At 46.0% G+C, this 10,671-nt stretch overlaps 1 protein-coding gene across 1 annotated transcript; it reads left to right on the top strand.

The window, feature by feature from the left end:
* The first annotated feature begins 6 nt into the window (after positions 1-6).
* RBM43 (RNA binding motif protein 43) lies at positions 7-10,033 on the top strand. Its single transcript, XM_019554201.1, has 4 exons — positions 7-35; positions 7,623-7,821; positions 8,354-8,448; positions 8,532-10,033. The coding sequence occupies exons 1-4, from the start codon at positions 33-35 to the stop codon at positions 9,288-9,290; spliced, it is 1,056 nt and encodes a 351-aa protein (XP_019409746.1). The 5' UTR covers positions 7-32; the 3' UTR covers positions 9,291-10,033.
* The last annotated feature ends 638 nt before the right edge of the window (positions 10,034-10,671 follow it).

The following is a 10,671-nucleotide window of genomic DNA, read 5'->3' as shown; positions in this document are numbered from 1 at the left end:
GCGGGGAAACGAAAGCGGCTCCGGGCGCAGACATGGCAAGTGACTGCTCCTCCGCCGGGGCCTTTGTGCTCGGCCGGGACGCGACAGGACGGGCTGGGCTGGGCTGGGCTGGGTCGGGTCGGTCCGGGCCGGGCGGCGGGAAGTCGGAGCCGCAGGACCTGACCCCGCAGCCCCGGCGGGCTGGGGAGGGGCTGGTTGAAATCATGGGCCGTGACCCTCATCCCGTTTGGCTCCGGGGCACCTGCCTCCCCGGCCCCCTCCCTCCCGCGCCGAGCCGGAAACCCTGCTGTGTCGCAGCGCGGGCCCAGCTCCTTGCGGGGGGGATCCAAGCAGGGACAAGGCTGTGCCCCCGCGTATCGCTCGTCTCCTCGGGCGCCCTGCCAGGGATTTGGCGGTGCCCGCCACCACGGTGGTGAGCCCGGGAATGAAGCACATCCGACGTGCAGAAGCTTTCCCGAGCTGGAGCTAGCTTTGCCCCGCGTCTCTGCAAACGCTGCGGCTCCGAAGGCGGCAGAAGCCCTGGCCTTGGGGCAGAGGGCTACACGCTTAACAGATAACCTTAGTTGTGCCAAGACAACTAAGGCCAGATCCTGGAATAACATCCAAGTCCGTGTGTCTACATAGAGCTCCCTTGACTTCCAGCAGGCTGTAGGGGCCTGTATGCATGGACCCAGTTGTAGCCTTATTATCCAACTTGTGAGATAAGGCAATGCCATTGTTATAAAACAATGAGGATCCATCTCCAGCCCACAGGGCCGTGTTGTACAGTGCATTGGTCTCCCCACCGGTTCCAGAAATATGGTGGTGAAGGAGTGGAAGCAGTTAATGCTGCCTTCCAGACAGAGGGGGAGCTTTGTGAGCTGAATGATGCATGACGGATCACTTCAGCACACAAGGTAGGGCCAGTGTGTGGGGTCAGGCTGCAGCTGGATCTGGCACATGGGATCAGGCCAGCACATGGGTTCACTCCATAGCCAGATCTGGCATGTGTGCGCAGGCCAACTCACCGGATTGCAACTTGGAGACAGATCCTGCCCACTGACCCCACACTCAATCTGTCTCATGGGCTGACCTTGCCTGCAGGATCTGGCCTGTGGTCTGAGCCCCTTCCCCTCAACAGATCCAGGCTACAGGCCTGGAAAGTTGAACAATACTACTATGGATTCAGTGTTTGGTTTTTTGCCTCAAAGATGCAAGTCTCAGAATCATAAAAAATTAGGGTTGAAAGAGACCTCAGGAGGTCATCTAGCCCAACCCCCTGCTCAAAGCAGGACCATCCCCAACTAGATTATCTCAGCCAAGGTTTTGTCTAACTGGTCTTAAAAACCTCCAAGGATGGAAAGTGCCCAACTTCTCTGGGTAGCTTGTTCCAGCGTTTTACTATCCTTCTAATGAGAGTTTTTCCTAATATCTAACCTAAACTTCCCTTGCTGCAACTTGAGATCATTGTTCCTTGTTTTGTTATTTGCCACCACTGAGAACAATCTAGCTCCAACGTAAGTCTTAATATATAGGGGCAGATTTTCTGTAAACTGGTGCAACTTCAGTGAAGCCAACTTACATTAGCACAGGGGTGGGCAATTATTTTGGGCAGAGGGCCGCTTACTGAGTTTTGGCAAGCTATCAAGGGCCACATGACTAGCAGCCCAGGGCAGATAAATATTAATTTTCTAAATTTTTTAGGGACCCTGCGGGCCAGATAGAATGGCTTGGCAGGCTGTATCTGGCCCCCCGGCTGCATTTTGCCCACCCCTGCACTAGCAGGTATTTGGCTTTTATTTTCCATCAATTCTTTTATGTCTTGGCATTTACGTAACAGCGAGCGTTTAAATGTTATGACAGTAATCTTTTCCATTCACAGTTCTCTGAACTCTGTCAACATATGACACAGCATCTTTGTCTGGCATATGTAAAAAACCAAAAGCATTAAATAATATCAACATCATAATGAATAAAAGAAAGGGCATCTTACTTTGACAAGACAATTCTTAAGTCTTTAATTGAGAGTGTGTAATATTCAAATATCACAGCACTTCATGGTATTTATTTTTCAGTCATCACGTGTGCAACATACTAAGTGTATCACTTAAAATTTTTATGTAATAGCAATGTAAATGACCAGAATGCAAATGTGGATCTTGTTCTCTAAAATAAGCGTTGGTGTTCACAGGTGGTAGCATTATACCATTAGGGATGCATAGGTTCAGTCTCTTAATACTATTGTGTAGAAAAGTGAAATTTTAACTCTTGGAAACATTAATAGATTAGCCCACCCCCGGGCTTCCTTTTCAGGTAGATGATTTAGTATATTTACCTGAATTAGTCACATTTCTGAGGCCTACTTCTTAAGAAGTTGATTTTGTGACTTGCCCAGGGCAAGTCACTGTCAACTTTGAACTGGAATTTGGGAGTTATTCTTCTCTATTCTTATGGTTATGCCACTTAATCACACACTTTCTTGTAAGGTAACATCTCTGCCTGTTGAATAGCATAGTTACTGGTCAGAGTTTTCTATAATTTCTTTAGAGCAGAGAGAGGGGGAATGGGGTATTATAGGAACTAGGAGCACATCTATATCAGTTGGGTATTGGATCGGCACCAGTAAAAGGAAAAATACTGTTCTCAGCTTTTTTTGGTCCGTGTAGTTGATAATTATGGCTGTGTGCCTGGAGAACCCTGGTGAGTGTAGTTTGGTCCCTGTGCCCCGCTGCTGGCCCAGGCCTGCGGCAGACTACAGTGAGCAGTGGAAGGGGAAGGGAGCACCAGGGAATGGTCTCAGGGAGCTGGTGTCTGCACCAAAGGGACTGTTACCAGCTCCTGCTGCTGCCACGGCAGCGTCACGTGTGCAGCAAGGGCCTGAGTGCCAGGGCTGCTGCGGAGGCGGGCTGTGCGCAGGTGGGGCGAGGTGCCACACAAGGGACATTTTGCTCTGCCAAGCATCGGGCACCTTTGCAAAACCTGCTTCTCCCTGGTGACTGGGAACTTGACTGTGTGGCGTGCACCAGTGCTGAAACAGTGGTGTTCTCTGGGGCTCCAAATGCGTCTGGTGCTGCTGTTCACCTAGAGGGCCACTCAGTGCACCAAGGCTGGCAATACAGGCTTCATGGGAAGCGTGGCTGTGGGTAGGAGCCTTGAGCGAGGAGGCAATGTGCATGGCAGTAAGTGGTCTTATCAAAGGCTGGAGCAAGCAGGAAGCGTGTGTGTATTATAAATGCAAAACAAACAAACAAAAGATCTATTTATGTCAATAGTATAAAATGCCTTGCGCTATTGCTAAATATCAGTTATCGGATTGGAATCCACTAGTATGGTTGGTTAATCATGGCCTATCAGTATTGGCCAAGAAAATCTTTATCAGTGCATCCCTAGTGGCAACTAGCTCTACCCATAGCTCTATGCCAGCGGTGGGCAAAATACAGCCCACAGGCCACATCTGGCCTGCCAGGCCATTCTATCCGGCCCACAGGGCCCCTAAAAATGTTAGAAAATTACTTTTTATCTGCCCCTGGTTGCCTACCAAAGATGACAGATGGCAGTGGCAGCAGGACCCAGTGGCTGAGCAGTAAGGCTCACCTGGCTCCACCCTGCCCCCAGCCTCCCACCCCCCCCCTCCCCCAACTGGAAGCATCTGTGACTCTGGCCTGGCAACCCTTTGGCTGTTCCATGCCTTCCCTCTGTCCAAGTGTCCAATCTTATCTGACTTTCCACAGGGATGAGGGAAACCACTGCAATCTGGCCAGCAGTTGGGAACTGCTTGGTGCTTGCTGGGCCAGGCTGGAGCCAGAGAGGGAAGCGGCGGGTGGAGGGGCAGAGAGAAGGGAGAGTGGTGGTGGGCCAGCGGGAAGCAACAGTGGTGAGGGAAGTAGTGGGGGGGGCCATGGGAAGTGGCAGTGGGGGGGCTGTGGGAAGTGGTGGTGGTACAGGGAGTGGTGGGAGAGTGGCGGAGGGGTCAGCGGAAAGTGGCAGTGGCAATGGCAGCAGGGGGACTGTGGAAAGTGGTGGTGGCATGGGGAGTGGTGGTGGTGGAAGCTAGAAGTAGCGGCCGCAGTGGTGGGTGGGCATGTGGGAGGAAAAGCAGGGGAGTGATGGTAGTGGGTGGGAGCATGGAGCCTGTGCTGGTGCCCTGGGGCCAGTGGGGACCCAGGGTGGTTGACAGGAGGGTGGAGCCTGGGTGCGGGGTCTGCCTGGCTGCATCACTTGAGGCTCACGTGTAGTCCATGAGAGTGGCACATGATGGAGCCAGCAGCTTGGCCCCGTCTCTCTCCATCTCCCCACCACTACACCCTCCCCCTCCCACAGGCTTCACCCCAGCCACATAGCCCACACCCATCTACACTCACCCACCATACCCACACCCCCACATACCTACTCCCCAACCCCCCCACATACACCCCTTACTGCCCACACAATATAGAGTAGGGCTCTATTTTGAACTATTATGCAGTCACTTCTAGATATACTTCACAAGCATGTAAATCAGTACAAAAACATTTTTCAATACAATTAAAATAAGTTATAGTAGATGTTTTATTTTTTTGTATATGATTTGGGGTTTTTTTCTGGTTTGAAGCCTGTAGCACCCTCCCTCCCAAAAGGAGTACGTCTGTGGCAAGGGGAAGGACTTCCAGGGGGTAGGGAGCAGGACTGTTGGTCCCAGTATGGCAACTAGGGGCGGGGCAACTGTCAAGGGGCGGGGCTACCCATGCAGCTCTTGACAGTTCACCAAAACCCGGTAAGCGGCCCTTCAGCTAAATTGCCCGCCCCTGCTCTGTGCATTGATTACTAATCTAGGGGTTGCTTCAGGAAGCCACCTATTAAGGGTCTGTGAGGAACTGTGTGGCAACCGAGTGCTTATCTCTGTGTTTTCCCCACTCCTACCCGTCCTCTGTGCTGAAGGCTGTGCGCAGGGTGACTGTGGAGCTGGTTCTGGCATCTCTGTGCCTGCATGGGACTCCCTCAGAGTTTCATAGTAGCAAGGGTCAGGAGGGACCTGAACAGATCATCTAGCTGACCCCCTGCCACAGGCAGGAATGAATGCTGGATTCACAGACCCCAGACAGGTGATCATCCAACCTCCTCTTGAATTTGCCCAAGGTAGGGGCGAGGACCACTTCCCTGGGAAGATGGTTCCAGATTCTGGCCACCCTAACTGTAAAATATTACTTTCTGCTCTCTAACCTAAACCTATTCTCCATCAGCTTATTACTGTTGTTCCTTATCACCCCAGGTGGTGCTGGGGAGAATAGGGCTCTTCCTGTTTGCTGTTGATCTCCCCTGATGAGTTTGTAGGCAGCCACCAGGTCCCCCCTCAGCCTCCTCTTGCTGAGGCTGAACAGGTTCAGGTCCCCCAGTCTCTCCTCATAGGGCCTGTCCTGCTGCCCTCTCACCAAGCTGGTGGCCCTCCTCTGAACCCTCTCCAGGCTGGCCACATCCCTCTTGAAGTGCGGCGCCCAGTGCTGGACGCAGTACTCCAGCTGAGGCCTGACCAAGGTCGCATAGAGGGGGAATATTGCCTCTCTGGACCAGCTTGAGATGCATCTTTGGATGCATGACAAGGTATGGCTGGCCCTGCTGGCTGTGGTCTGGCATTGGCTGCTCATGTTCATCTTGGAGGTAGGCTGTATGTATGCTGTGGATTCTTTCTCCCAAGGTGCAGCACCCTGCATTTGTCTACGTTGAACCCCATCCTATTCTCATCTGCCCACTTTTGTAGTCTGTCTGAATCTAGTTGCAGCCTCTCTCTGTTCAAGTGCATCCACCTCGCCCCACATCTTAGTGTCATCAGCAAACTTGGACAGCATTTTGAGGGGGGAACGATCCACCTCCATTCTCTGTGTGATACGTGGATGATGCAGAGTCATGCATATTTGGAGGGGAAAGAGAAATCTGTTTATGCTGGGGAAATTGCCTTTATATAAAAGCTGCCAGCTCTTCAGGTTAGAAGCTTGATAAAAAAAATAGGCTTTGTGTTTTCTCAAATTAAAATTTGTAGAGTGTACCACTGTACTGTTTAATTGAATTTGTCTCCTCACTCCCTTTGGAAATAAGGAGACTGGAAATAATAGACATAGCTCGAAATCCACATCAATGAAAAATTATCCTCCTGCAGCATGCTTTGCAGGCTTTCTAGCTGCTGTACCAGCTGGGCTACCTTCTGCAGTGCAGATCCAGGAGAAGGCTCTGACAAGCAGCATGAAGAATTTAAGGAAAAACTGACTTTGCTTGCAAACACTCAGAAATTATTGAGACTATTGTTTTCACAAGTGCCTCCATATATACCTGCTGAGATTATATTTTCTTCTGCAAGTCAATGAATTGTTGCAAACCTCAGTCAGTCTATAAACACTTTCCAGTAATTCTGTTACAGTATTTCAGTAAAAAACTACTATTTGTTTTTCTGTGATGAATATGGAAGGAGACTGATTTTCTCAACAGAGGGCGAGTCTACACCTGCCCCTACAGCACTATTGTTACTGCACTGTCATTTAGTCCTTTGGAAGGACTGTAGCAACACTATACCAAGGGTGTGATACACTTGTGGTGTCATGATTTTTGCCTGCTGGCGCTACGTCACCATAGCGTGTTGCTACAGAGATGTAGTGTCTTGTGTAGACGCGCCCAGAATATAACAGAAAATCCTGTGACATGCATTTTCTGTTTACAGAATGGGGAGTTTGTGAGGTGTCCCAAGCAAAGTAACTAAATATACACTAGATTCACATCAGAACAGAGATGACCAGAACTGTACAAGGCTGTTCCTCCAAAACAGACTCAAGGCATGTCGTGAAACATGCCAGCTCTTAGCTTTCACTCTTTTTTGACTATGGAAAAGTAGTAGAGCAACTATGGCAAAGAAATCAGAAGGACTACAACAGGCTAGGATGTTTTTTGACATTGTGGATTCCTGTTGGAAATCTCTGGGTTTAACTTTGTGAATCCTGTGTAGGTGTTTGAACATCTAACAGTGCTTATATTGTGTCACACCCTGCATCACCCTTAAAAGGATCTTGCAGCACCTTGATTGACAATTACAGATCTGACAGAAGAGGGAGATGGGATAAAAGGATTCTGGTCCTCCTGAACTCTGATGAAGCTGGATCTGGTCCCCTAAAATTGCTGTCAGTTCTGTTTCTACTGAACAATAAATAGAATAAAAGTATTTTCTAATTCAGTTCAAACTGTCAATAATAGAATGAAAAACTAGAGCACAAATATTTTTATTAATATCACACCAAGTACTCCTCATTTTAGGAGCAACTTAAGTTTAAACTTTTGATTCCCATGTATATTATCCTAGCAAGACAAAGAGTGTTGAAGTGGGTGGAAATTATGCTCTTGTTGACTTGAGGTAAATGGTTCTCTTTACAATGGTAGAGAGAACTTTGTGTAAATGAGAAGTAAGCCTGCGGTTTTGTGGAAAGTACTATGATTTTTTTGGAGAGAATCAAAAGCCGATTCAGAAGTCCTCTTCTTGTGGGAACTTGTATGTAGCAAGTCTTTATGTAGGAGGAATGGGGTGAAATGGATAGCAGGAAGGGCTGGGGAGCCTCTCATAATGAGGAACCATCTAGAGGCCTAAGCCATTACTTGCATTTGCCATATGCTCTTGTCTTGGTATACAGGCTGCTGGAGATGCTTCTAAATCAGAGAGAACAGTTATAGTCTCTGGTGTTCCAGACGGCGTTCTGAAAGATGATGTCATGGCTGACATACTGATGATTCATTTCCAGCGGGCGAAGAATAGGGGTGGAGATGTGAAAGGCATAGTCTATCCGACAACAACAAAAGGAGTTGCATATATAACGTTTGAAGATCAGAAAGGTATTTATATTCAAAAGATGTAATTATAACCATGCAATAGAAGAATGAGGTTTAGAACATTAACCATAAAACATAACATTTTCAATAAATTATTATTACTGGGATTTCATCTACGCAGGGATTTAATGTCCTCATTTTAATAACTCAAGTTTTAGGATTTCCTCCTATTCATTAAAAGCACAAATGTGAACAGGCTTCTTGCACAATTGTTGTGTGTTTTTTTTAAGACTGGTAAAAGAATAAATCTATGCCCTACATAACAGATATGATTTTTATAGTCGAACCTTGGGGAGTAAATCTCTGCCAATTAATGTTCTAAGGAGTCAGGCTGCTGTCTCTCTCTCTTCTGAACAATTTTGAGTAATGCATAAAATATCAGGCAGGAATACTGAACATGAGGAAATGGCTAGGGAGAACACTGAGAGAGGGGAAGAAAAAGAGACCAAGGCCTGTGAAATATTCCAAGAATCAGACTGCCAGTAAAATTTCATCCTTTGACTGCAAAACAACTGAGTTTGAATTTCCCTTTCAGTTACAGAGAATGTTCTCAAGAAAGGTGAACATCAACTAGAAGACAAGAGGCTGCCCAGACACTATCCTCTGAAAGTATCTCTTTACAGTGAAGATGTAAGTTTATCCATCACAGTGTCCTTGCTGCATATTCATTGATGTGGTGTTTTTATTGATTATTTTTCTTCTGATGTTTGTAGGTCTTCTCCTGTATCTCGTGTGTCCTTGATTTGTCTGGTTTTGGAGATAAATATGTTTTAGAAGATCTGGTGCAAGAACTTCAAAAGAACATCACAGCTTTAAGTTTCAGTCCTTTACAGCCTAATGGGCAAATTTCTGTTCAGGGTTCATTCCCATCAATACAATCATTAAAAGACAATCTGTTGTTAAAAGCAAATTCCCTTTCAAACACAGACAAGAAAGCAAAATGTAAGTCGAGTCAAAGTAACAGCAAGACCCAGAAACATGGAGTATCCGTGGAGTCAAAGAAAAATTTTATCCATAATGCAGTTGGAGAAAACCAGGTTGTTCTTGACACTGATGTATACTACTACATGAAACACATTTTACGTGAGGACAGTCTAGCAAAAAACAGTGTTGTAAGTCGTGAGGTTACAGACGGTGAGATCACGATACTGTATCTTGAAAAGGTCAATGCTAGTTCTGATCCTAGCAAGTTAGAAAAAGCCAAAAAGAAAATTGAAGACTTGTCTGCAGAACTTCACAGCAAATTACGAAAAGAAAGATTCCATCTTGATGGAAGGAAACATGAAATGCAGGTGTATCAGCATGCATGCAAGAGGGTGCAGTCCCAATACTCACAGGTCTTGGTTATTCCTTATGAGACTCACATAGATGTTATAGGAAGTTCTTCTGATGTTTTTGGGTTTGCACAAGAAGTGAAAATAAAGGTAAAACATTACTTGCAGAAAACCCCCCAGGAGATGATAGTCTTATAGGTGCTGCAGATAAGATATGTCAGGTGAGAGTTTCTCAGTGAGATCTATTACTCTAAAGAAGAGTCTTGCCGAGGGAGTGGTGGAAACCCTACTGTTTGGAATATTTTGTAGAGTGTTTTGCACTTCAGAGAACTTCGCAAATTTTAATTAATTAGAGCTCCATCCTGCTCTCCCTAGCTGTTCCACTATCTTTAATGACAATCTGTTGTTCCACACAAGGATCTAAGAGGAATATTAGTACCTCTTTACACATTAACAGTAGAGAAGCCACACAGCTGTTAGCAGTGATGTGGAAGAGCTTGTACTCTTGAGTTCAGTCCCACTGTGTGGGTACAGACACTGTCACAGTATTAAAGGCTGAACATTTGGTTTACAGCCCCAAATACTAACAGTTTAAAACAGGCAGCAGTGATCTCTTGCTACATCCATGAGCTTAAAGATGGAAGTTATTTTAGGTGATGAACAGGTTGTCTTTGTTCTATCATCTCTACAGTAGTTACTTCTTGAGGAACTAGTAACTTATGTTGTTTACATAGGTTTATTGCAGTTATTTCGGAGTATTTCTATTCGCAGGTCTGGGAGATACCTGCCTGGCTTTGGAGTTATTCGTTAGGTTTGAAAGACTACCTATGTTTCTGTTTCCAGCAAGTACAAAACTGTATGCTGCACATATTGGTTATTTTCCTGGCTGTATGTGGCATGGATATGACTTTTATATGGCATTAATTATTATTTGATAACCAGTCATTTTTCTTTTGTCTGGAGGCACATGAGCACACTTGACCTGTCTTGAGACATGGAGTACATTAAAGTAAGAGAGATGATTATATAAGGAGATACAAGTCTTCTCCTTAGCATAAGAGGCCAGTCATACACTATATAAAGGCAATCAAATGAGGGAGTAAGTGTTGAAAAAGGTACTTTATATTAATGTATGTTTGTCTAAGCAGACAGCGTCTGAAAGTGAGAACTGTCACTTGCCTTCAGTAACTTCTTTGTAGGAGAAGCTCCTTGTAATTGAGACATACCCAAAAGAAAGAGCTTTTACAGATGGGGAAAAAAGCACAAACATTAGTTTCTAAGGCCTGAACTATGTTTCCCAAAACATGACAGGAATTCGGAGCCATCTTGTAGAAGGCTTTCCTTGTTTTTCAGTGTATTCAGAGACCCTTCTACAATCAAAAATGCATATTAGGTATTGGAGGGCAGGGGGAAAATCAACCTAATTTATGCAGAAGTGACACACATTTGGATCCTCAATGATTGCAATAGCAGCTGCGCAGCTCTTAAATTCAGTTTTTTTCTACAACTATTTCCAAATTTTAGAGTCCAAATTGTTGTCATTTTTGTAGTTTGGACTTTGGCTTTTGTTCTGCTTATA

Source organism: Crocodylus porosus, unplaced genomic scaffold, assembly GCF_001723895.1.
Source record: "Crocodylus porosus isolate Cpor-Errol unplaced genomic scaffold, CroPor_comp1, whole genome shotgun sequence".
Classification (NCBI taxonomy): Eukaryota; Metazoa; Chordata; order Crocodylia; family Crocodylidae; genus Crocodylus; species Crocodylus porosus.
The sequence above is the reverse complement of the archived record's forward strand: the minus strand, read 5'-3'. Positions and strand labels throughout refer to the sequence as shown.

Coding starts and splice junctions, on each gene's coding strand:
- RBM43 (XM_019554201.1), top strand. Junction 7,822..8,353: donor AACGTTTGAAGATCAGAAAG/GTATTTATATTC, acceptor TTTCCCTTTCAG/TTACAGAGAATGTTCTCAAG. Junction 8,449..8,531: donor TATCTCTTTACAGTGAAGAT/GTAAGTTTATCC, acceptor TGATGTTTGTAG/GTCTTCTCCTGTATCTCGTG.